Here is a 27,987-nt window from a genome sequence, read left to right on the forward strand (position 1 = left end):
CATGATCTGATCACCATACTCAATATATCCCATATGCATGGGGGTACTGGGGTAACAATACAAAAGGTTTGCTAGGGTAGACCCTCTTTCACTCAGACTCAGCCCCCCCCCCCGAAACTCAGCCCCCCCGAACCCCCCCTGAAAAAAATTCAGCCCCTCCCGAAACAAAATCCTGGCTACGGGCCTGCCAGCCACCATGTATCTTTCTTCTTTTCTTCTCTTTCCGGATAGCTGGTTCCCCCATTAGAAAGCCTCTGATAGTTTAAGCTCTCTCTGCTCATTATATTTCTCTCCTGCCACCCTCCCTGTCTCAGAGCACACTCTCTGACCTCTTTTGGGACCTAACTCAACCCAGGGATTCTGAAGATTATGTTTTCCAAGCCTGAGAAACTATGTCTCCCAGGACTGCTGTTAAAAAGAACTCTCTACCTGCTGAATCATCATATGTTCTAAGATTGTTTTCCTTATCTGTTCCCATCCTTGCAATGTGTAACCTTCCTGCCTTTTTATTCTAAAGTCCCCCTAAAAGCCCATTCTGCATGCTTCGCTTTCCCAGTATGGAAGTGTATTATTTCTATGTTTTCTCCCTTCCTCATGCCTTGATCTTTATACAAGAGAGCCCGGCTTGGATATCTGTATGTACTTGGGAAAACTGTGTCTCTCATGTGCATGAAAAATGCCTTAAAAATTCCCTGCTTTTTCTATGTGTACTTATGTTTTGTTAATAATATATTTTGTGCTTATGAGATTTCTTGTTCCTTTAACTGGATGGGAAAGTCCTGCTTCTCAGATGATCATACAGCCTACGAGAAGAGACTCCAAGCTTGGGATTCCTATCCTCACCCATCTTATGAACATTATCTGGACATATGTAACACAATAGCCCAACGGACAGGACAAAATGGCCCATTGCCTTTTTCCTGCCTGCCTCAGGGGAAGTTGGTACTCTTCACAATGCGCCTTTGTGTGTGAGACCCCTCACCACGGAACCCAATTGTCTTCTTCTATGTCCCTCTCCTCTGCTATTTACATGATTGTGCCAGTATGTTCTACTTTGAGTTGCCATGATCTAGGGCTAATGCCCTGGATCAGCCCCCTCCCCCCCCCCCCCGGGTGGGGCTCAATAATTTTTATTAATTTTCCTGTTAGATAAAGGGAAACCCATTCACTGCCACTCAATGCTTTTTGTCTCTTCACAAGCAAACTGCTCAGCAAAGCCCCCTTTCTGTGATTGGTCAGAATTTGGAGACTCGTTCAATGGGTTTCTCTACAACTGATTTTGTAGTAGTGGGAAATTTGAAAATATTGTGTATATCAAAAGACTGTATCCATATCTGTTATTCTAGATTCTTTGTGAATGTACCACAAGCTAGGATCTTACCTGCAGATAATAAACTCTTCCTTGGCTGAAATCACCTTCTCACCTTGCTGGGTTACTTTAATTGGGGCTGATCTGTATGCTTGCCACAGCAGGGACTCACAAGGGGCAGCTCAGACTTATCACTAGCCTGGGTTTCTGCCAACAGGCTTCTTCTGGTCTCACTGCCAGGGATTACCTCCTAAACTGGGGCCAACATCAGCACTCACATGTCGTGGACTCCACTTTTTGGCCCCATTTCTCTGCATCCTGTGGTGCCAGAGCGCTGCCTGTTCAGTGCCTTCCAAGACGGCCAGTCTTCTGTGTGCCCAAGGGGGACTTTCATCTGGTATCAGCCATGGATTGAGGTTCCAGGTTTTAGCCTGCCATTTTTGGACTCTCACCTGCTGAGGTATTCTTGTGAGTAGATGTTAGAAATCTATTTCTTGATTTAAGACATTGAAAATGACTTGAAGGCACACAAGAACAAGAACAAATTCAGCACCAGCACCTTGAAGCTAATTGGAAGTAATTCTTGAAAAAACGGCGTTATGTGGTCACTTAAAGACATATCCGACACCAGTTTGGCTGCTGCATTTTTCACCAGCTACACATTTTGAACACTTTCCAAGGACAGCCTTACATAGAGTACATGATCAATAGTCTGATCGGGCAGTAACTAAGGCATGACCCATTGGGGGCACAGATGCCTCTCCTAAGGAAGATCACTGCTGGTGCACCAGCCAAAACCAGGCAGAGGTGCTCCTGACCTGAGGCAACCTAGCTTTCTAGCACCTGGCTCCAACAGCACCCCAGAGCTACTAACCTGATATTTCAGAGGCAGTGCAATCCTATGCAGATCAGGCTGCAATCCCAATCCTAGGTTGTTTTTACTACTTGTCAGCGGCAATTTCCATCTTGTTTGGATTAAGCCATAATCTATTCATCCATGTCCAGTCCTTTTTTCAATCGAGGCAATGGTTCAGTACTACCATAGCCTCCTTGACATCAATTGTACAGAAGCATCTATTGTGTTGCCACATCTGTTGTATTTGCTTCTAAGCTGTTCTTTTTTTTAGTTCCACTGAACTGAAAGTTTAGAGTTGGAGGAAATGGTATTTTGTTGAACACTGTAATTTGACTGCTGTGGTGTTGTCACTTTCCGATGTATAATCATGACCTCAACAGTTGTTACATTTACTTTTTCTAAACTTGCCATTTTTGTGGCCTGACTCTTGTGCCAAAATACATTTCTGAAATCCACAACCAGTCATGCCAGTTCAAAATAAAATTTGATGTTGGTAACAAAAAGAAATGCAGTTTAATTCAGAAAAATAAAGCTAGACATCACTGAAAAGATCCTATGAATTGTACTCCACTAAATGATACATTTGGTTGGAGTTAACTTTGAATAAACAAGATAGCTTGAATCTTTGCTGTTATTTGTCTTCAAATCCACTTCAGGAGCCCTGGTCAGCCGCTCTGCTCAGCTTTTGCAAACCCAGGGCTGTAACTTCCTTGATTGAATTATTCCATCTGCAATTCAGTCTTCCTCTTTTCTATTGCCTTCCCACCTTTCCAAGCATTATCGTCTTTTCCAGTGATCTACATTACATTATGAAGTACTTTGGCCACATCATGAGAAGAAAGGAAAGCTTAGAGAAGACAATGATTCTGGGGGAAATGGAAGGGAAAAGGAAGAGTGGCCGACCAAGGGCAAGATGGATGGATGGGATCCTTGAAGTGACTGGATTGACCTTGAAGGAGCTGGGGGTGGTGACGGCTGACAGGGAGCTCTGGCGTGGGCTGGTCCATGAGGTCACCAAGAGTCGGAAACGACTCAATGAATGGACAACAACAAAGCACATTATCTTATGATGTGTCCAAGGTCACTTTAACCTCTTGTGATGTACTTTCAGTCCATATCTACAGAACTCTTCTTTTTAAATAGGTTATTTGTTTTCTCTTAATCATGGTCCCGCTTTCACAGCCACAAACAAAAACTATGGCACTGCTGATTATGACACAGGCATTTATTGATATGCATTTGCACTTGAGTACCTTATGTGCTTCTTTCAGTTACCCTTACAAGTCCTCACCTTCTTCTGAGTTTGTGATTACAGTCTCCAATTTATGATTGTGTCCACTCCCTTGCTAACTAGGACCCATTGACATGGGTCATGTTTTAGACTATGAGAAATCAATATAGTAGAAACAGGTATTAATGCAGAATAATAGCTAATTGGGAAGACTGTTTCAAAACATTTGAAGAACTTCTGGCACTATTCATATCCTAACCACTGGTCTGAAGAAGTTCTGTAGCTCAGGTACTCTAACAGTATCAGAGATTCCTCAAGTGCATTTATTTCTGCACAAAGTGGAGCCATTCTTGGGAATAGAAGCATTTCCTATATTAGACTTACACAGGATGATCAAATGCACAACTGGAGCTACCAGTCAATGCTCAGTGGAATTTTCACAGACATCAACAACTATTGAGATCGGCTAAAGCAGTTAATCCAGCATAAAACCATCTGAAAACAGAGGCAAGCCATATGTGATGCTCCTCCATATTTCTCCTTTCTGGCTTACGGAAATGAAACATCTATTTTGAATCAGTCACAGTCCTGGATATCTCAATTTTTCACCATGAAACAGAGCACTGGAAAGGAGCACAGACCGTGGAGTCTATGGGCAGCCATGCAGTATGTCTTAGTAGTGCTCCCAAGGGCACTGATTTAACAGAACTGGAAATCTACATCTATACAATACATGGAGGATAACAGGGAATCCTTCAGACTTGATTTTAAAACAACAGACCTCACAACCTCTGAGGATGCCTGTCATAGATGTCAGTGAATCATCAGGAGAGAATGCTTCTGGAACATGGCCATACCGCCCGGAAAACTCATAGCAACCCAAACAAAAATAGTATTTAGCAGAAGACAGGGAAGTAATTAAATGCTTGGGCATGGATACAAATTCCCCAAACTATTTATTTAATCACTGTAGAACTGTGGAAATAGAAAAGTTGTTCCCAGTAGTTACCTCCCCATCCCCCTTTCTTTTTATTTTGACTCTCGTACATTTGTTTTTTTGGCTTGTTTTGTATTGCTGAAATATGTTGTAGATATGGGTTGCTGATAGACAGCTAGGGTTACTGTTGAGGCTGGAGATCAGGTTGGAAAGCTTGATTGGCGTTAATTCTCTATATTTTAAAAAAACTTTTTAAAAGCCATTAAAATAAAAGACGGGAAGCATAATACAACATGCTCTTGAGTTTATCGCCAGTCAGCAGAAATTTGGCAAAGCCCTTTTTCATCACAACTAATCCTTTGTTATTTTAAGATGCACCACTTGCTTTGTCAGACAACTTTTCCTTTTCAAAAGCCTACCTCCCCCCAAATCTGCTACTTCATCACAAACTCAAAATACCATAAAATGAACATACTGTTTCTATAGGAAGAAAGAACATTCCTGAATAGCACACGTTCAATCTTTCTGGGAACTCAAAAGAATAAAATAATGTGGACTTTTTTTTTGCATCATTTCATTGTTATTTTATTAAATATTTTCAGTTCAAGGTTTCATTATAACAAAGCTATGAAGGGTCTACCAACATTCAGGAAATAAAGACCTAACTTGATTTCAATTATTTCTCTATCATGCAAAATTTTTGCATCAAACGTCTTCCATTTCCTGTTTAAAACTTGATATATTATATAGATGCTTACATTAACCCATAAGAGAACATTAAGAATGCTAAACGTCTATAGCTGTATTTGATAATGTGGCCATACCAAGCTAAGGTTCTTATTAATTAGAACAGGTCTTAAAGACTGTGCAAAAACAAAGACAAAAAATCCAACTCAAACTGTTCCAAAAATATTTTGAAAGATGCAGATACTTAATACAGAGGGTTTCTTATTAATAATTTTCAGATAAATAGACAAGGAAAGATCAGACCTAGAAGCATGCAGAATTTTGCCTTTTTTAAAAAAGCTGCATAACTAATTTCCTGTTCCCCACGTTATTGTTAAAAACCTGAATAAAATTATCAAGGCTTTTCTTGGTTACCTCTCTCACTAGCTTGGTACTGTCTACGGATGTTCTATATTCAAAGTTTAGCATCTCTCTCTCTCTTTCTTTCTTTCTCTCTCCCACACACACACAGAACTCCCCCTACCCACATCTCCCTTCCATATAACTCTCTTATTGAAGCTGAAAGAGGAAGGAGGAGGATTTGCACAAACAATCTTTTGCAAAGAGCGAGTGCCCTTTTTTACACTGGAAATAAGCTGTGATAAGTGCTGTGGGCTTGAGCTAATAGTATCTTATTCACAGGAATAGGAACTGGGATGTCTCCTGCAAAATAGAAATTATTTTTTTTTTTTGCCTAAATTACATTAAAAGTTTGCCTTCACTAAATATTCTGATTTAGGCAGCAAAGGCATTCTCAAATTCAGTTAGTGGACATGCAAAATCCCACTCCCTCAAAGTTGGGATATATAGAAAGCAAGGGGGTAAACTTCTGCTTGAAAGTCTACTACGAAGCCTTCTATCTCCAATAAGAAACAGGATAAAGCAATGTCCAAAATCTAAAACCCCAACTTTTCCCATGTAGGAAATAAAGAACATCAATTAATTCTAGCAGGGGAGACCAAGATAGTTGATGCTAAATGGCAATCCTCCTGTTTAGGTGAGGTACATAAGATTTCTACTCTACCAGAGAAAACTTCAACAGGTTAAGTAGAACCTTCTTCTTATAGGTTCTAATCCAATGATTTACCAAATAAATATACCATTATAGATCAGGAAGGGCATTTTTAAAAATCAGTGGGACAAACAGGACTTAAAGCAATGTTAGAGGGACTGGACTAGTGGAAAAAGCACTTGCCTGAAGTTGCTGGTTCCCTTTGCTAGTTTCATCAGAAAAAAACTGGGAAACCAGCTAGCCCTATCATTATGGGGGTGCACATGTGTATGTATGCATGTGTGTATACACACACAAACACACAAATATATATGTATGTTAAAAAAAACACAAACTAAGTTACACACCATACAAGAAGCAAACACATGTGTGTGCAAATCATCAGGGCAGAATGTAACACAACGGTTTTCAACTGTTTTCTAAGGAGCACATATTCTGCAGCACTCTGGATCCCATCTATTCTAAGCAGAAAATCAAATAAAATAAAAGCCATTCATGTACTTTCTTTCCCTTGTCATTTGCTCTTAAACTTCACCCTTATAAGTTGACTTCACACCCCCTGAGGAGTGGCTGTTTGTACAAACCAGTGCATCTCTGAAGAGCAAACTCCTATGCTATTTAAAACCAGCTTTTGCTTGTTCCTTGAAAACATTCTTGTTCATTTTTACGCAGTCCGTCAGTGGGAGCAAGTGGCCAAGCAGTTTGCTGACTGCTGCATCTCCACCACTGACACTTGGGCTCAAATCAGTCTGCTGGATGGCAGAGGGCTGAAAAAATGTCCTCATTCCATCTTGCCCCCCCTTTTCTCCATGCTGGCCTGTAGGGGCAGGGGGCTCCACCAGCCACATCTCACCGGTTAAATTTGCAGCACAACCTGAACACAAGGTGAGTTCCCACTCTGCCTCCACGGAGCACAGATTTCAGAATTCTGCTGCCTAAGCTGCTCCCTCCCCTCTTCCTTTGCTCTGGTTCTGAAAGATGCTCCACAGCTGCTGCCCCATCATCTGCCTTGGAGAGGAGGCATGGGACACTCCATCATGGATGATCTCTTTTCTATACAAACAATATGGGTTTCTCTCGAGATTTATAAGACACCTTCATACAGCAGAAACAGACACGATGGATCCATGGAAAAACAACAGAAAGATGGCAGCGCCTGGAGCATCAGATTCATGCAGGGTTTCGTGCATTTGGCTGCTGCCGGTTTGTAATTCATATTTTTTTAAACGTCAAAACGGACATGACCATTGCTGTAATTCAGGCACTCCAGAGCTGCTTGCTGAGAACATATTGCCCTCCTGCTGAGTATCTCCGAAAGCTGCTGCAATCAGAAAGGGGACAAATAAGAAGGGAATGTCAGGTTAGAGGAACAGTTTTCATTGGGAGATTTGCAAACACCCATTAACTACATAACTCTAGTTGTGTTCACTCAGCATTGAAGTTAAATGTAGATGTTAAACCAAGTGGCCTCTACAGCAGGATAAAAGGCCAGTTAGCAAACTCTGGTTACAAGACACAGTCTGCCCAGGATTAACCATACGTGATAGTAGGAATGGTGCAATCTTCAACCATAGTAAAATGTCAGTGGGGAAAAGAGAAAGGAAAATTAATTTCCTAAGAGCAGGAATGACTTGGATGGAAAAGGACTGTATGATTTTGCAAGTGCTCCAAGTGAGTAACAATTAACCCAGAATTGCATCTGTTCCATTCCAAGTATGTCAGTTTCTACCCCAGGAAAAACTGTTGGTCCTTTCCTTTTGGTTTATTAATGTTGCTCAACTTGAGTGAAATTATTGTTACCCCCACACCTTTTTCAGTGCAGATTTCAAACATATAGATGTAAATGGAATTGACAACAGCTAGTTCCCTCTCTGCAATGCATCTCGTACCTGTGTGAATATAGACCTCTAGTAATGGCCTCAGCATTACTACACCATTGCCTTGAAACTACACGGGAACGAGAGCAACTGGTCTCACAAAACCCTCTTATAGTAGAGGCAACGGGGATGTCAGGAGGGGAGAGACTGACTACCCACAAAATATTACTACTACCACATCAGCTCTAGATTATTAAATATGGTTTTCTGTGGGCGAGCAGATGGAGACTACTGGATGGCATATGTTCTGTATCAGAAACTAGAGCTGATGTGGTCTATCAAATGCAATTTTCTAAATTTCATAACTTGAAGCTCTGAGAGATTTCTCTAAAATTCAACTTTCCAACACTCCTGAGGGCTTGTTCTTGGTCCCATCATGATCACAAGTATATTTGGTGTAGATATGGAAGACAGCCTTCTTGGCCATTGCTCCTAGGTTTTGAAATTATCTCCCATGGGAGATTCATTTCCCCATGTACCTACTTTCTTTCTGCTGATAGGCAAAAACCCTTTTATTTAAGAAGATCTTAGGTTTTAACTTATGTGGTGGAAGGATCTTTTAAATGGAGTATAGTGTGATTTTATCTTTTTTTCTTCTGTTTTAAACTGTTTTACTACATGTTTTGAATAAAATTGTTTGTTTTTTTAACTTTAGTACCATTTTTCGCTATAGTTTATTTTAATCTATTCTTGGTATTGTGCTGTGAGAAAGGCAGGTTATTAAATACACACAAACGTAAATACAGAAAGCTATCAATGTAAATTTCATTAAGTAATTATGTACTTTGTTCATGAAGATTTTGAAAAAAGTATCAAATATCAAATTTTGCTTAAGTAACTTTCCATCTAATTCCTAAGGTGCATAATGCAGGAATAGGAGAAATGTTACCAAATGAATTCCTATTCTTGTATTTTAAGAGGGCATTCACTTCCTTGGTTCTGGCCAAAGAAATCTCTTTATTTGGCCATGACTGTTGACATTTAATTTGCAAGTCTCCTTCACAAACTCCTGGGCATATCTTTTTTTACCAAATGTATCTCTGTCTTATATATACCCCATCCTCTTTGTATCTGTGGGTTTTCCTGGCCAGACATACCCATGTTTCAGCTTCACTGGAGCGGAGCTGCTGGAGCCCCAGAACAGTGGTAGTGGACATTCAGCCACTTGCCATCACGGCGGTGCCAGACACGGGTCTCTTCAGACTGCATGGTGCGGGGACGGCCTTGGCCATCAATATACTGTGTCAAGCGGATGTAGGCAATGCAGGCAGCATCATCGCCAATAACATGAACATGCGGGTTCAGGATGGTGGTGTGGATTGGCTTGCTGTTCTTGGATAGTACTGAGGACACATGAAAAAGAGTTAGGTTTGCCACTTTCCTCTTGTCAAGAGAAACTGTCTTTACCCATTAGTGCCTATTAGCGACTGCTTTCTCTCCACTGTTTCAACACATCCATCTATTTTAGCTTTCATTTCCCTATAGCCTACTCCCTCCAAGTTTATTTACATAATTACATTTAGGTGCTTCCTCTACTATATTTATTTATTTTACTTATTTACTTTATTTGTATACCGCTCTTCTCAGCCATAAGGCAACTCAGAGCGGTTAACAACAAACAGCGGCAAAAATTCAATGCAAACATCATACAAAGCATTTAAAAAATAATTGATACAATAGTACACTAAGCAATTAACATCAATAACCATCAATAAACATCAATAAACAACTCACTATAGGAAAAGAAGAATTGGTTTTATTACATAATGGGATAGCACATCATAAAGTCTCTTGGAGTAAGTTTTCTCAACACATACCCTCCAAATATTTTAGGTTTCAATTCTCATCACCACAGCTATGTATGGCCATTTGTTTGTGTGTCAGGAGCGACTACAGAAACAGCAAGTCACTTCTGGTGTGGGAGAATTGGCCATCTGCAAGGATGCTGCCTAGGGTGGCACAGTGGGTTAGACCCTTGTGACAGCAGGCCTGAAGTCTGACAGGTCGCAGGTTTGAATCCGGGGAGAGCGTAGATGAGCTTTCTCTGTTAGCTCCAGCTCCCCATGCAGGGACATGAGAGAAGCTTCCCACAAGGATGGTAAAACATCAAAACATCCGGGCATCCCCTGGGCAACATGTATGGCCATGCAAGTAGTCCCGGGAGAGTGGGGTAACATTTTCCTACTGTGAATGCTGAAAGGTGATTCTCAGCATTTCTCAAAATTGGTTATGTTGATTAGGGCTGCTGGAAATTGTATTGTAACAACACCTGAAGGGCTGCATGACTCACATGTGCCCAAAATATGTGAAGATCAAGGGAAAAGGTCCTTTACCTCTAAACAATAACAGAGCTTTGCTGCCAAGAAGTATAATATCTAGTTTTAAAAAAGGCCTTGTAAATGTTTAAGCTTGTGAATGGCTTGTGTATAGATATTTTTCAAGTGATGGATTGATACACTAGTAGCTTTGCAGTCTCAGTTACTATTTCCACACTTGTTTAGGTTTTCCTTTGCACAATGATGTTTTACTTGCCACTTCTATGGATAATATAATAGATAAAAATGGAGCAATATGCAGGGATAGATAGTATAGCAATCTTGACATAATTTTACCATATCCTCAACTAATTTAGCTTCCTTATATTCCAAGGTTTTTTTTAAAGTTTCAAAGATAATACTATTTTCTTGAGAAAAAAAGAAAGCTGTATTTATGCTCTTTGGACAATGATATACTTCCTAAAAACAACAATACGACTCAATAATTTTGTAACAAACTGTAAGCTCTAAGTTTCCCACATACAGGCATGTAGCCGGGGGGGGGGGGGGTTGAGGGGCTTGGTGGTCCGCGAGAAGGCCTTACTGGCATTATTTAAACTGTTATGTTTCATATCATGATCTGATCACCATGCTCAATATATCTCATATGCATGGGGGTATTGGGGTAACGATACAAAAGGTTTGCTAGGGTAGACCCTCTTTCACTCAGACTCAGCCCCCCTCCCCCGAATCAAACTCAGCTCCCCTTGAATCAAAATCCTGGCTACAGGCCTGCCCACATATTTGAAGTTATGACGCAATAAAAATGTTGTGAGATGCCCTGAAGAAACTTAGGATGCTAACAAAATCTGAAAAATTTCGAAGTCAAAGTTCATTAAGATAGATCTGGATTCAAACAAAAACAACGGAAGACTGATCTGAATTCTACTTCTTGAAAAGTTTCAGAAGTGATTCTGAGGGACAGTCATGGTGCATTATAAAAAACATTTATTTGAGACAAACCACTGTTCACAATATACCTCTACCATCACCCTGAAAAATTGTCCCTAATACTTCAACTCAAAGTGATCACAGATAGTGTGGAGAAGAGGAAAATAAAGTCCTACCTAAAACTCCCAGAAACACCAACTGAAAAAAGAAGTGGGAATGATCCCTGCTATCAGTGATGGAAGAGTGGGAACTCCCCTTCCAAGCTAGGAATAGGGGGAGCTTTTTGTTAGGGCAATACATGGACCCCTGGCCCTTGGTGGGGCAGCTGACGCTTCCAGGGTAAGGTTTCCCCTTCCCTGCGTCAATACATTACTTCTGCCAACAAAAACAAGACTAGGTAAGTGATAACTTCACACTTGGGGAAAAAAATCAGATGAGAATTTTGGGAGCAACCTAAATCCAAAACATATGTGATCACTATACTAAAGTTGCAATACATAAATGGTGCAAAGCCACTGGCATTTATTCCAAAATTCGTCTTCCAAAGCCAAGAAAAACTACAGTTCGTTTCTCCCTAGGCAGATAGGGTGAGGGGGCATTTTTATATCACTCACAGTTCTCAAAGTAAAATTTGTGGAAGTCCATCCCTTCCACGAGATTTCCCAGTGCTTCAGGTTCAAATGAGGTCAGCCCAGGGTCACAGATCTTCCTAAAACAAACAAAGGAATCCACTTTCATCAGTATCTAAATCCTTCAGGTCTTTCATAGACATTTATAATTTTGATGCAAAAAATGTCTCTAAGTGCCTCCTTAATGAGGGACGGAAAATTTATAAGCCTGTATTTCAAGTCACATGCAACATGTTTTAGAGCCTGCTGTTGCTTAGGGGAAAAAACCTTGGGGCAGGAAACACTGTATCTTTCATTCCCAACTGCAAAGTAATCTACCATTTTTGCTGTTTATTCTCACATAACTATATATTATGAGGTTTGGTTTCAAGGTTCCCTCATGGATCACAAAATCTGTGCTCAAATCCCATTATATCTAATGGCCTAGGAAAACACTCTCCCTTATATAAAATGGCAAAATCAAGATTTGATTTTTGAACTTAGAAAAAAAATTCAACAGTGGACGGTTGAATCTGTGGATATGGAGGACCAATATTGAATCTTTATTTTACAGAATAAAGATTCAATTTTTATGATTCCACAGAATTAAGCCATGCCAGTTAAAGTGTGGTCAAATAATTAATTCTACAGTGTAGCTGCACCCTGAGCAACTCTTTCAAAATGACTTGGCATATTCTAAGGCAGTGGTTTTCAACCTGTGGGTCTCTTGATGTTTTGTCCTTCAAATCCCAGAATTCCTAACAGGTAAACTGGCTGGGATTTCTGGAAGTTGTAGGTCAAAACACCTGGGGACTCACAGGTTGAGAACCGCTGTTCTATGGACAGAACTCTGCCCCGAGACTAAAAAAAGTATTAAACTCTCTGTCCAAATAGACTGCTCTCAGTTGCCAGTCAGCTAGATGTTGCCAGCCCAGATCTGGAGATAAAATAGGATGTTGACTGAAATGGCTGGACTGAACAGAAGCTGAAGTGGCTTGTGGTTCAAGAGCACAAATGGATGGAAGAATTAAAGCCTACAAGGCCAATGAAGAACTATGAGTACAACTTTAAATAACAACAGTTTAAAAATTTAAGTCAAGGGACAACAAATGAATCAATATATGACCTTTTCTGGGCAAGGCAATAAGAAAGAACTGAGGAGGAGCAAGGGATCTAATAGGAAATACTTCCAAAACAGCTGCCTCACCTGGGCAGTGATTGAAATTAATCCTTTCTTGGATAGGTTGTAAAGAGCAAGTGGTCAGCAAAAGTTCACTGAAATGTTATGCAGAAAACAGACACCAACTGTTGATTTGAGCACCTCTGGTAAAAGGCTGGTTTGCATATGTGCACGGGCATGCACATGCTGATATGCAATGAAAATACTATGACTGGTATTCAATTTTCTATAGTAATCATAATTGTTTGAATATATCCATCTATAAATTACAGATTCATATTCAAAACAACTGGGAACATATTCTCTTTCTGACCGAGCTAAATGATAAATTAACTCTTCATAGTAAGGTTGTCATCCACGGGTCCACTGACAATGGGAAATATAGAGGCAACTGCATGGACACACTTATTATATATGTGGCAGCTTGTACCGAAAGTTACTTTATAATTTGTTCCCATGTTAAAAAATGTGATCAGCTTTCAAGTTATCAAATATCAGAGAAATCAGAGAAATGCTGAGAGAGGCCTAGCTGTAAAGGGAATAATAGAACCTCAAAATAGAGAAACAAATCATGGAATATGAATTCGATGTGCAAAGAAAGCTGGTTTATCAGGGATAAATATATACAGGCTATAAATCTTGGCCCACCCATATTAATTTTCTATGTGCAGGAATATTTTTGTACGAAAGAAGTATATGATAATATGTGTTCCGTCCGCTGCCTGAACTGTGAACTGGAACCATACAATGTTTATTTAACGTGTGCATAAGTGTTTAATGTTTATGTCAGCTATGCTGCACTTGGTAAAGCTAGTTTGCATCTGAGGCTCACTGAAATCACAGCAAGAAGCAAGACTTGTCCCGGCCTTCCTAGTGTTCAGAGACAAGGTGGGCAAAAATAAGTATGAATTTATTAATTTTATAGACATTAAAATTATATATTCATTTTTCTTGCTCTGCATTAAATTGTACTGGTGAGTTTTCTTTCTGGTACTCAACTTTCTTTGGCTATGCTTACCTGATCATCTGGAGCTATTATGAAAGCACTTCTTTACTTACGTGTAAGCCTCAAAATCTCCATTGTTGATTGCTTCAATCAGCTGCTCTGTTATCTTGATTATCTCTTGTTTACGCACTGAGAAGAAGAATAAAGAAGGTAGCTTTATTCTACACTGAATTATGAAAAGCAGGCCATAAACAGTACCTCCTCCAGAAGAATCAACAAAGCTACCACTTGCTTTGATCCCAGTGGTGACTGCTTTGTTGCATTTCAGAAGAGCAGTAATGACAGCTATCAATTTGAATGAATGGAGTCTGGTAGATGGAAGGAATATAGGAAGAAAGGAAAGACAGCAAGTCTAATAGCAGAACTAATATGTGGAAGAAACTCTACCGGAGTACTACACCTAAGGCTCAGTTCTTGTAATCTGTATAGGATTTGTGAAATGGCTACTGTGAAACCGCCATGATGGTGCCTCTGTGATGGGAAACTCTAGGGTGGAGACGTTAAGAAAAGAGATAGACCTAATGTAGACATAATGATACTGACCTCTCAGTTGCAGTTACAATACTGAGAGCAAGACTCGTGAGTTTCATCTCCTTCTCTGTAATGTCTTTCCTCTCCCTTTCTCTCCCTGTCATTTAGTACAACATCTCCTATGTCCATTTTAACATAGAATGTTTAATATAAACACTGATTTCACAGGTTTGTATTCCCCATGCTTTGCATGTATGCAATGCAAACTGTTGCTATATCACTGGAAGGAATCACTTCAGATAGAGCAAGAGAGCGGATGGTGGTGCCCATGGTCCTGATTTGCATTCCGTGATGTAGGGTGAGAAATGGCATTATTTTTGTATTCGCTGTGACAATGTCTCTCACTTTTTACCAGTCTTCTTATTAATTACTCCATAAAAATAAAGAACGACAGGATTCTGCAAAATCCCTGAAGACAGAAGGACATATTTACTTATTTATATAAAGAAATGAGCTACGATGGCCACTTGACAGCTGAAATAACTGCTTTGATTACAGCTCCTCTGCTCATTAGTCTCAGATTGACATATTCCAATCTCTAATTTGATAATTTAAGAAAAAGTTATCGATGTATTTATTGACCTGCTGCCAAGTCGTTATTAACTGCTTCTTCTTCCCTGTATTTTTAATCCCTTCCTCAGCCACCAACAATTACTCTCACACATACTGCTTGTAGGAAAGACTACATATTATTTTGATTTACTAATGATATTTTTTTAGAAGTAGCTTTGTGAGCCTATAAAAGCAAGAACTTAGCCATAACTGCTACGGTTTCACTAGAATAAGTCTGTGCAATAGCTGAGGTTGAACCAAATTGAATGCAGACAGAATGATTCACAAAGTGTTCGAAAGCCTTTTTTTAGGCTTTAGGCTGTATGCTGAACATGGCTCCCAGTGGACAAAAATGAGGAACTTCCACTTCACAACATCTGTTTTTTTTTAAGGTAGAAAGAGAATACATCATTGCTAAGAGGGTTTTCTACAAGCAGAATGGTAACAGGGACTTAGGAATGGCCACACTTTTTAGCTTTTGAACTCCTAGGCTATCTACCAAGGAGGAATATTGAACTCCTCATCTAGCTATACAGAAAAATATGCACCATATTTGATTTGATGGCTCACCAATGATCTGAATCTTTTCTTCCCATTTGGAACTGACTGGATCCCCCATTTCTCCAGCTTTACAAATGTATGTCCAAGTTAGTTTTCACCTTGAAACAGAACTCAAACCAAATCCTCATCTATACAATTTATTTGAGGGGGAAAAGGAACACATATACAGACATGATGCATGGATGGCGAAAAGGAACGCACATGGAAATTTTTCATTATCAGATAGAAGTTTTCATATGGAAAACAACTTTTGTATTCCTATCCCCATTTTTGGTCAAAAGAGGTCACCCTGATGCAAGTTTTCTTATAGTACATGACATATACAGCCACCAAGAACAAAATACAACTATTAAGACAAACTGCACGATCACTGAACACATATCTGTAAAGCAGATGTGAACACAACTTCATTCTCTCCCAATACTTTCTTCTGCCAGTACAAAACGAACAGCTCTGCCACTGAATCAATATTCAATAAGAACTTAGCAAGCCTTTTGAACTTTTTAATGTTATATTCCTATACAGATTACTCCCCCTAGTGATTATGATGGGACATTTTTTCACCAATAAGAGGTATACTGGACGGATCTACACTGATCCACTAAACTGGGGATGATCTGGTGTGGGATGGTCAGACACGTAACTCAGCCGCTGCTGAGCCAGGAGAAATTTCCAATTGTCCAGTGGTGCCAAATGTGGTTTGGCTGAAACATGGAGGAAGGAGACAATAAGTGCCATCTCATGTCCTTAAGCTACCTGAGCCCGGGAAACATAAGATGGAAGTGAAAACATTTATGTCCGGTTCCATTCTATTCAGAGAGGCCCAAAGTCAGGGAATAGTCTGGGCCAGAAATCATCCCGTGCTTCAGGTTAATGTGGAGCAAGGCCACTTTAAGGTGGCTTTGCCCCACATTGCCTTCGATCAGCTTTGGACAGTGTTTGACCACCATGAAGCTGATCTAGGGCCATCTAACCTGAGTGGTCAGAGTAGATGTGCCTGTTGTCACTGTAACAATAAGTGGGACTATAGATCATCGGGCAGAATCATCACCTGCGATGTCTTCCAAAATGGCAGGTTCAGCATCATCCCCAATTAAGTCAACCAAAGTTGATTGGTGTTGTAATATCAATGATGGCTAGCCAAATCAAAGAGGATTAAAATAAAGGTAGACCGATGATAGGCATCTTTGTAACTCTGACTATGACATTCAACATGCAGAAACTGTAAGAGACAAACATTACTGAGGCTGCTCCCATAAGTGCAATACCATATATGAAGGCAACACAACCAGTTTCCCCCAAGCATACCTGGATAAAGCTTAAATTAACATACCTATATCTAGTTCTTTGCACCTAAGGTTACAGAACAAGGGAACGGGCTACAAAAAACTATCACAAGAGATTGGGTCCATTTACAGATTCCCCCATATTTAATTTGAAATGAAAGAAGAATTCAAAAAGTATACTGATTGAGACCACAGGGTCTATTTTCCAAATTCCCTTCCAAAGGAACTCAAAATGGCCCCCTCATTGACCTCTTTCACAGAGCAGTTTAAAATGTTACAGTGCACCAAAGCACACGGAGAAGCATGGTTAAGGTTTTAAGAAATATGGAATGGAATAGGAATATGGCTTTTAACATAATTTGCAGAGTTCAGTGTGGTACTCTATTGTATTGTTTAATTATGATTTTTAAATGACCAAATTGCTGTTGTGCTTTTTACATGTTTTATTAAGTTATTTATGCATGTATTTATTTGTTGGCATTGACTACATTCCTTTTCTGATGCTAGTTGCTCTGAGTACCCTATGGGGAGATGGGATGGGAAACAAATAAAGATGATGATGATGATGATGATGATGATGATGATTTTAGCACTAACTAAACCTCATGATCATCAGATTATTCTCTGAGATATCATTTCACATTATACAGCTTTTAAAAACATTTTTAGTAATAAGAGGGCCAAATAACCAAACAGTGCAATTATATATCAAATTATAATTTTATTTATAAAAGAGATCCAAGAAATTCAGAAGTAGGGAAAGTTGCTGTTATCACAGTGAGTGTGGATGATTACCTCTTTTCGTTCTAATGACAACAGTAATGGAAAAGAGGGGATAGTTCATATCTGTTGCTCCCAAACAACCCTGGATTTGTAAATCAATTAGGAACACTTGTAAATGGAACAGCCTGCCAGCTACCAGGATCCCTGTTTCAGATGATGTGGTAAGCAAACCACTTCTTGTTCGGAACTCATTCACAATTAAGCCATGCAAGCATGGAAAATAAGAACCTATTGCAAGTTGCTTTACAAACCAACTACATATAGGTTGGAAACAAACTGAATGAGATGAATGTTTAATTCCAAGCATTATACCATGACTAACCTAATTTGAATAGATGCATTCCAAATATCAATCTGGATCCAAGCAGTAATACACTGATTAAAAATGCGAAGGCCTGGGAAACAACTATCTTTTAGTCCCTGAAACATCCTCCCCCCCCCCCCCCCAAAGGGTGTGTGTGTTATGGAATATTTTCTCTCAAAATTATGAATTAAATAAAACCATGCAAGTATGCTTTTACGTAATACACCCTAAAGTCACCAGCTGATCTTGCAAGCTAAGCAGGGTTTGCCATGGTTAGTAGCTTTATGGAAAATCCCTCGACCGATTGTCAGCTTGTTGCGATGAAGGGGCTTGCATGTTCCAATGAATCTGTGGGCGTAACTATTGGAGTCATGTACTCCCAGGAGGGGCCGCAAGGGAGGATTTAGACCAAGAACCCCCTGAAGACCTCAACAGTGGAGCAGGTGGATGACAACATGGTACATGTTGCAATGGCTGTGAAGGTGGAAAAAGGTTGCAACAGTTGAGAAGCCACCGTCGTTCATGTTACCCATGCAACTGGATGGGACCCTCATTTTGTGAAGACTGTGTGTGGATTGACTGTGCTCTGACCTCCATTCCTAAAAAGCTCATGCATAGACATCTTCTAGAAAAAATAAACAAAACAAACTAAAGTCCATGGCGATCAGTGAATGGTCCAAAGAAGAAACAGGGAACTCAAGAACATCTGGTAGACAAAAAAGGCTCAAGAAAGCCATACCTTAAAGATATCTATGATGCATGGTGATTTTTAACACCACAAAGGTCATCTATGAACCAAGAAATCATGGCATATGCCCTCTACGCTCATCAGATGGAACCAAACTTCTGAAGGATAAAAAAAATCTATTGCACAACATTGGACAGAGCACTACCACAGCCTCCTTAACCACAATTCCAACATGCTGCAACAACAAACCAGGGTGCGCTTGTAGCACTGCCTAGTTTGCAGGAAGTCAGCAAAGTCGTCAACCAACTAAAAAATAATGAAGCCGGTGGACCTAATGGGATCCCTGCTAAAATCTTTAAAGAGGGCAGACCTGAGGTGACACAACTACTCCACCAACTCATTTAAAAAGTGTGGGCAATTGAGAAAATCCAAGCAAACTTTAAAGATGCCACCATCATCACCTTTTCAAAAAGGGGGAAAGAACAGACTGTGAAAACTATCGAGGTATCCCTCTTCTAATCTCTGCTCGGAAAATCCTTGCAAGAATTCTTGCAAACCACATTCTACCTATTTCAGAAGATATCCTCCCAGAATGACTTCTGCCCCTCCAGAGGAACAGTGGATGTGACAGCTCCAAGAAAAATGCAGGGAACAGAAATCAACCTCTGTACATGGCATTTATTGACCTTGCAAAGGCATTCGACACAGTGAATCGCAGCGCTCTCTGGATCATCCTCCAAAAAATCAGATGCCCTGACAAATTTGTGAACCTCCTGCAGCTCCTCCATGATGGCAACAGTCTTGGACAGCAGTGACTCCCAAAGTGACTCATTTATGGTGGAATCAGGTGTCAAACAGGGATGTGTTATTGCCCCAACCTTATTTTCCATCTTCATCGCTATGATCCTTGTTGATAAGAAGCTTCCTACCAACGTGAAAATCATCTATCGGACAGATGGCGAACAATTTAACCTCAGCAGACTGAAAGCCAAAACCAAGCTCACATCTGTCATAGAATTCAAATATGCAGATGATAATGTAATTTGTGCTCTTTCAGAAGAAGACCTACTAGCCACTCTAAACACCTTTACAGAAGCATACAAAAAGCTTGGCCTCTTACTGAATATCGAGGAAAAACAAAGTGCTCTTTCAGCAGGCACCAGCCAATCCCTCTGCAATACCAGAAATACAGCTTAATGATGTAATGTTAGAAAATGCTGACGATTTTGCTTCCTTGACAGCCACCTCTCCACATAAAAAATCAATATTGACACTGAAACACAACACTGTCTGAGCTCTGCGAGTGCATCATTTTCCAAATGAAGCAGAGAGTGTTTGAGCATTGGGATATTCATAGGGAGACCAAGATGCAGTCACAAACATAGGCAGGACCCGAGCTGTTTAGGGCTTTATAGGTGATAACTAGAACTTTGAATTGGGACTGGAAGCTTACTGGCAGCCAGTGGAGCTGCTTTAGTAGGCACCGTGTGCTACCTATAGCTGTCTCTGATTAGTAGCCTGGCTGCTGATCTTTAAAACCTTAAAAACTGTGGCATAGACACCAATAATTGGGAAGCCCTGGCCCCAGTGCATTCTAACTAGAGGTCAGCTATGACCAACAGTGCTGTGGAATTCAAAGAGGCACAAATATAGGGCGAAAGGGAGAAATGTGTCAAGAGAAAGGCACGTCAAGCCAAGTCTGACCGGGACTGCCTTCCACCTGAAAACCAATATCCTCACTGCGGAAAAACATGCAGATCAAGAATACATTTCTACAGTCACCTACGGACCCACTACCAAGGCACTACACTTGGAAGACAATCATACTTGGACACGAGTGATTGCTGCTGATGATGACCAGGAGCTGTAGTTATATTCCAGAAGAAGAGATTCTTAAAATCCAGTCTCGAGTATTTCTTGTCTAAGAAAACTCTATAAAATTCATGAGGTTATTATAGGTCAACAAGCAATTTAAAACCCTACAGACACAAGATTATATGCAGTAACTCACTGTGGTGACCCACAGACTTGTGCAATGAGTAAGCGACCCACTGCCTGCAGCACGTTTCCAGAATACGAAGAAACAGTTAAAGCCCACAAGAACAAATAACATACTAGTCCGTTCACAATGTGGGTGAGAAGGCAAGATCCTCCACATTAAATAGTCTGTTATTCCTGGCTCTAATTTCCTTTTCTCAGTTAATTTTATGTATTAGCTTGACACTATGGAGGACTAGAAGATAACATTTACAATTTCTGATGGCTTCTTCTATTCTCACAAAATGGCAAAACCAAAGAGGTTTATTACAGTTCAGATGCTCCTTACAGTCTAGGATGTTGAATTCAATTTGTAAGAATTTTTAAAAAGTAAATTCAATTTTAAAAAGTAAATTCAATTTACTATAGCAAGACTTAATATTCTTGAAGTAACAAAATGACTTTTCAATTTATAAAGAGTGCTTTGTTCAATTTTCCTATCCCTCACCCCACTGCACCAAAAAAACAAACAAACCAAAAACATACCTTCTCCCCCATCGTTTCAAAGCTTCTGGAAATTTTACATCTCTAGTGTTGATTGATTGACATTCCACTTTTCTCCCTAACATGGGTTTACAGTAAAACTGAGTAACATGTAATTTAAATTTAAAAGAAGTACAAGCATAAAAGACTAAAGTCAATCTAATTTACTGAAGATGAGCAGCATTTATCCTGGATTTTGGAGCACACAGAGTCACATAATATATGTTTGCTTGGTCTAAACATTCATATTGGAATCCTATACCCATGTACTTAGAAGCTCTACAGAGTTCAGTCAGGCTTGTCCTCAGATAAAGGCTACAGCAGGGATGGGAGAAACTTGTGTCCCTCCAGATGGTCTTGGACTGCCACACCTGTCATGCATCACTGCTGGCTCTGGTGGCCAAGGCTGATGACAGATATCTATAATAGCATGTGGAGATCATACATTGCCTCCTACACCTTGAGTTTCACATAACAACTTGACTATTTCTGAAGGAAGCTGTAAGCAAATATTACAAAATACAACTTCGGACTACCTTTGGAGTATTTCTAAGATCCAATATTCAGAAAGCCATAAAAACCTGCTGACAAATCTCATATGATATATAATGCCACCAAAATGTAGATTGGTCAAAACAGAGAGGTCTAGTAATTATAGTAAAGGGAAGCAATGCCTGGGGTTGGACATCTGTCCTCTGTTGGATTTCAGGGTCACATCCCCGCCTTTCTACATAGTAACAAACCATCTCATTTTTAACTAAAAGTAATTTCCACACCCCAAAGGCATATAGTGGGCAATTTTGTCATGTTTTTTGATCTCCTGAGCTATTCCAGGCATAGTAATGTTATTCTCAGGGGAATTACTTGGTTTCATTGCGTAATAGTCACATTTTATCTCCCTTTTGGGGGGAAAGGGTGTGTGTGTGGATGGGTGAAGGCTTACTCGCCCGGTTGCTCTTCCCTCTGAGCTCTAGAAGGCTGCCTTGACCAAGAGAACTCTTCATAGCTCAGAGGGAAGAGGCAATTAGGCTGATGTTGCCTTCTCATGAACTAAGGGTGCAACTCTTATGTGATGGATCATTAAAAAAAAACAAAACAAGAACCCACAAGGGGGCGTGTGACTCTTATGCAAAGGCAATTATTGTGAAATGCGGCATATGGCACACCAGGAATGGAAATTGTGTGTGTGGCGCATTAGTTGTAGTTCAACTGCAATTCCTAGCATTCTGCACCACTGGTTATGCTGGTCAGGACTTCTTGGATCATTGATCCACAAACATTTGAAGGGCCACACAATTCCTTCCAATCTGATCTAGAATTATTAGCTGCAGTCAGGGTTATTTAATCTCTACACAGAGTATCAACCTTTAAGAAAAATGATATACAGATGATATTTTAAAATATGTATGGCTGGAATAACACTTCATTACTGAATATGTTATGGCTTTGATCCAGACTATTTGAAAGACTGTATCTTCCTACATAAGCCCATTACAGCTTGAAGGTATTTCGGAAAAGCCCATCTCTCTGTCCCATCACCTTCTTGGGTATGCTTAGTGTAGAGGTGTTAAACTTGCGGTTCTCCAAATGTTTGTTCCTCCAACTCCTAGACACCCTAACCAGTTTGTCCTAATAGCCAGGAAATTCTGGGAGCTGAAGTCTAAAGCACTTGAAGGGTCACAGGTTGACACCACTTAGTGGGAACAAGAAAAAGGGCCTTTCTTGTTCAAAGGCTGCTCACAGACGTTGAAACTGTATAGGGAGGCTAGGATGGCTCCCTTCTTGCTTTCCTTCTGTCAGAAAATAAACAAATCTGTTTACATAAGCTTTTAGATATTAATCGTGGTGTGTTTTTAATTGTGCGTTCTGCTACTGAATTGAATATGTCTGAAAAATATAGTAAAAAAAACCCCAATCCCAAAACCTTAGGCTGACTTATCCATGTCAACGTATCACCAGAGATACCAGGTACTTATGAAAACAGTCCCTAGATTTTAGATGGCTCCCAGAATTTCTTTGCAAAAAGAAATATTTTGCAAAAAATATAAATATATGGTCACCTAGTTATATAGAAGCTTTAAACACTTCAGTAAAGAAAGGAAAAGGAAGAAAGGAAAAGATTCATGATTTTCCTGCTATCAAGTTTTCACCCTAACTTAATGAGACGAAGTCAATGTTTTTCTAGATTTTTCAGGTGGACAATATTTTCCCCACCCCATTCAAAAACAATCACAACACAGTATCTACAATTTAACTAACAGTAATGATAAGGAAACTAGCAATTTAACAAATATGTAGTCTGTCCAAAGATTTCCCAGTGACAGCACTATTACAATGAAAATAAATAGCACGAGAACATGGCAGAGGAGGACTTCCTAGAGGACTAAATGAATGAGGTTGCTTTTTTGCTAGACAATCACACAGGGAAGAAGCATGTCCTTTGGGAAAAAATGGGGAAGGGAAGCAAAGGTCAAGAAAAGGTGAAAAAGCGAGGAAGCCACTACTGATTGCTCTATTCCTGCTAATTAACAGCTAACTTACATGGTGGATTGTTAATTGCAAACGGAACTACTGGAGTTAGGACAGGCTCCGACTGAGCACGATCCAACTCCACTGTTTGCCCTGGGCTTTCCCAGGCAAGAAGTTTCTCTTCACAAGATTGTGTAGTAGTAGCTGCAAAACAAATGCAAGCATTAAAATAAAAATTAAATCAGAAAGCAAAACAAGGACTGCACTAAACACACAGGCACACAGTCAATCTCAGAGCACACACCAATTCCAGACAGAGCATATTTGATGGGGTTTCTGTATGCACTTCTACAAGGCACACCAAATGGAGTAAACATTCCAGAAAGAAAGAAATCCCCATCCTTTTAAAAGTAGTAACCAAGAAATATAGTGTGCTTGGAAGACAGAGGAATATCCTACAATCAGAGGCGCACCAGATAAAGCACCATATATATGGTATGCCGACTCCAAACATGTAGGGTTTCTACCTTAGTTAATACACCGAATATATGGTTCTACATTATAAACACTTCAAAATGTGTTGGAAATTACTGTAGGTACCCGAATATCAGCCTAATTTTCAGCCCTTTTTTTAGGCTGAAGAAGCCCTCCTTGGCTTATACTCAAGTCAAGGCTATTTATTATTTAACTCTGTTGTTGCTGTTGCTGTTATTATTATTATTGTTATTATTTTATTGTATTTATTATTATTATTACATTTATTTTATGTCTATTATTATAACATTTATTATTTTACTCTATTCTTATTACATTTATTATTTTAAATAATTATTACTGTTATTTTTACATTTCCATTATTTCACTCTATTCTTATTATTTTTATTACATTTATTATTTTACTCTATTATTATTGGAAGGATACGTAAGCACATTTACATGGAAGGTGGTCAGAATAATGGTTTAATCAGAGTTGGACAGTCGTATCTTAAGTTACATTTTTATGTAAATATTCAAAAACATTTAACCTACTGATGCCTCAATTAATTTAATTTTATTGGTATCTATTTTTATTTTTGAAATTTATCAGTAGCTGCTGCATTTCCCACCATCAGTTTATACTCGAGTCAATATGTTTTCCCAGTTTTTTGTGGTAAAATGAGGTGCATCGGCTTATATTCAAGTATACACAAATATCTCATTTCAACAATTAACGTTTAGTTAAGACAATGTTAGACCTCCCCCATGTATTTGCTCACCAAATCAGTATGTTTTGAGGGGCAAGAGGGATAAAGAGTTCTGTGAAATAGTTTGAAGGCATCTGATTCTGTAAATTTGCTAAAGTTCTACTGGTCTGCTCATCACCTGGATGGATAATTCCTCTATATACTTGTGTTACAAGGATAGGGAAATGGACTGACTGTAGAAACTGGGCCGCATACTGTCCTGGAACTGACTCAACAGGGTCTCAAACCAAAGTCCCTCTCTTACCATTTAACTGCACCCTGTCATTTTTTTTTTCATTTTTCATGCAGAAAGGGGCACAGAGTTCTTTTCCTTTTTTTGGAGGGAAAATGCCCCTACTGTTTACAATATCAAAACAGGGATTGTCCCTGCCTTATTCACATTTCCCATTGGCAACATGAGTGTGACCTTCTGCGAATGATCTGCTATCTCAAATTAGAGACCAAAGGATCTCTGCATGTGTTCTCAATGGAACACAACTGGTGGGATTAGAAAGGGAAGTCCCACTGTTATATCTGGTATAAGATTAGAGATAAGGGAGAACTCTTCTTTCTCAAGGATGGGAAATTAATTTTCACCTCTGCAGGGTGACAATTTGTGAATCATGTGCCAAACCCAGCAAAAAACACCCCTCCCAAATTATTAGAAGTCTACTTCCAGTTTTCAGCTTTGCACCCAATTTTCAGGGTTTTGAGAAAACCTTTGGGGTGGGTGGTACTACCACTCCAGGCAGAATTTTGGGGGCACAGCAGTGAGTTTTAATTTTTAAAAAAATATTCAACTGAGAATGCTTTGGGAATCACAAAAGATGTTTGGGATTGCATGTGGTCCACAGGCTGAACTTCCCTTACTTGTGCCTTACCCACAGGTTACCTTCCAAATTGGAAGACCAGGTGTGCAAGGACAGATCTTGAGGAGGGTGGGCTGAATTAGGTTAGGTGCATGGAGAGGACATTTTCTTCCTCTGCTCTATCTACCCATGTACCATTGAATTGCAATGCATGTATATAACACTAGTGAGTATGTATGTTAAGTTATAATATACGGCTCTTCTCTAACTGTTGGGCCAACTTCTTCCAAATTCTTTACAGGTTCCATCACATGCTTTCCCTTGAGATCCCAATAAGAAAGATGAAAGATGAAATAGAGGCAGAAGATGAGAGCCCTAAATGAACATTCCTCGGCATATCCCACTTAATCACTGGAAGATTCATGCAACTTCTATCCTTTATCAATGCAAATCAATTTTAAGGACAAGTGAAAAACATCTCTCTTAGACACTAGATTAAGCAGTGTGCCCTGTACAGCACCCTGTCATAACTTTTATCCTATCCAGGGCCTCTGGGAGAAATTTTGAAAAATGAAACAAGACTACTTTTGGGCCTCAGGGAGCAGGGGGTTCCTATCAAAATTGATGATTTAGAAGTCCAAATGAGGGCTTACAATAAGGGGCCTTCCTGGTTACAAAGTCAATATGAGCGATGATCAACAAACAGAATTCAGAAGTCTATGTGAATACACCCCATTTTCACAGGGTGAAATGATGTTTGTTTCATAGGAAAAATAGATATGTTCTAGTAAAAAGCCAATAATACCCACAAATCTTAGGAAAAATATTCAAAATTCTTCATTATTCCTCTTTGCTTTGTTCCTAAGGACTGGGGCCTTACTTGAGCAAAGTTAATTTGGGAGCTGTACATAGACCTAAATAAAAAAAAAACCTTAGAGCTATGCATATATGGTATCCAGGACCTGAGCAAACAACAGATAAGAATTTGAATGGACTGCTGAAAGCAGACGGGAAACAGTGGTGCTTTTTCATAACTAAAATGATACAAATAACCTATTTCAACTGAGATCTAATGGATAACCAGCTCATACAGAGGCAATTTCAAATATTATACTTTGCCTATGGAGCACACATACTGGGGAAAATCTGAAATTTGTATATGAATCTGAAACTGACCACTGTCTATTCTCTTCCATGTGCAAGAGCTAAGAGAGAGGCAATTTGCCAATTTGCCAATCTCGCAATAAAAAATCTGTAATTCCCATAACCCTGAGGACCTGGCCATGCTGGCCCAGATTAACGAGAGCTCATAGTTAAAAAATACCAGGCATATACTAGTGGTCTACATCATCAAGGCTTCCTTGTTCAATTGTATGGAATGCAAAAAGAAGACATATTCGATCACCTCTAATAATATTCTACACTTCGTTTCATGCCTGTCCATAAAAAAGAAACAAAGGCTAACCGGCCACAATCTGACAAACATTTCAGCATGATCTTCATGGCTATTGTAGACTTCAGTTTACTAGTAAATATCTCTGAACAGGTCCCAAATCATGCCTTTTGTCTTACAAAACCATGCATTTATGGAAAAACAAAGTGGACTATCTGAGTATACATATCAATAGCCATATGTCCAAGCAAGGAAAAACTGGTAACTTGGAAAGGAAAACAGGGAATGAAAATCAGCCAAATAATTGTTTCATTTTATTGATAGGGTGAAGTGAAAAGGAATAGGAATCTCTCTGGAAAGTATTACATGGGCAGGGATGGTTCTGGGAAAGAAGATGAACCGAATTAAAAGACTAGAGTTCTGGAGATGAGAATCAATATTCTGAAAGAATATTGCAGGAATAGAGAGATACAGAGAAATGGGAAGTGAGGAGAAGGAGGAAGAGTGAGAGTGAGTCAAGGCAGGGAAAGGATGCTGTAAACCCTGGACTTACTGGCTGAATAACACAGAGAAAGCTGGGACTGCATGGACTCAGTCTGGGTTTTGCTCTCACAGTGACTCCGTCCTTCGAGCACTGAACTGCCATCCCCGATGGAGAGAGGGGGCGCTTGCATTGCAAAGAATTAAAATAATATACACAAAACACACACACACACAAAAACAAAAGCAAAAACAATGTACATTCAGTAAAAAAAGAGAATGGAACAAGACATCAAAGCAACTGTAAGGCTCTGTACAAAGGTTTTGTAGTGGGTACTGTATATACTGAGAGTGGAGCTTCCCAGCACCTCCTCTTGAAGCTGACATCAAAGCAACAAAGTGTGAGGGCCTGAAACATTGACCCTACTGACCTGCATCTA

General features: G+C 39.6%; 1 protein-coding gene across 25 annotated transcripts in view; it reads right to left on the bottom strand.

Annotated features, from left to right (window-relative positions):
• Window positions 1-4,890: 4,890 nt before the first annotated feature.
• Window positions 4,891-27,987, bottom strand: part of CAMK2G (calcium/calmodulin dependent protein kinase II gamma) — a 168,099-nt gene continuing 145,002 nt past the window's right edge. For 8 of the 25 annotated variants that reach the window (XM_060769151.2, XM_060769158.2, XM_060769155.2 and 5 more), the window contains 5 exons: window positions 27,621-27,734; window positions 14,002-14,077; window positions 11,769-11,863; window positions 9,046-9,291; window positions 4,891-7,392 (listed from right to left, as the gene is read on the bottom strand). In XM_060769151.2, coding sequence (XP_060625134.2) covers window positions 9,059-9,291; window positions 11,769-11,863; window positions 14,002-14,077; window positions 27,621-27,734 — 518 coding nt within the window. In that variant the 3' untranslated portion in view covers window positions 4,891-7,392; window positions 9,046-9,058. Of the gene's footprint in view, window positions 7,393-9,045; window positions 9,292-11,768; window positions 11,864-13,997; window positions 14,078-23,714; window positions 23,847-27,620; window positions 27,735-27,987 lie in introns of those variants that run through there. The other 17 variants (XM_060769160.2, XM_060769164.2, XM_060769163.2 and 14 more) reach the window with 4 other exon arrangements.

The sequence above is a fragment of the Anolis sagrei genome, chromosome 3, assembly GCF_037176765.1.
Source record: "Anolis sagrei isolate rAnoSag1 chromosome 3, rAnoSag1.mat, whole genome shotgun sequence".
In the NCBI taxonomy this organism is placed as follows: Eukaryota; Metazoa; Chordata; class Lepidosauria; order Squamata; family Dactyloidae; genus Anolis; species Anolis sagrei.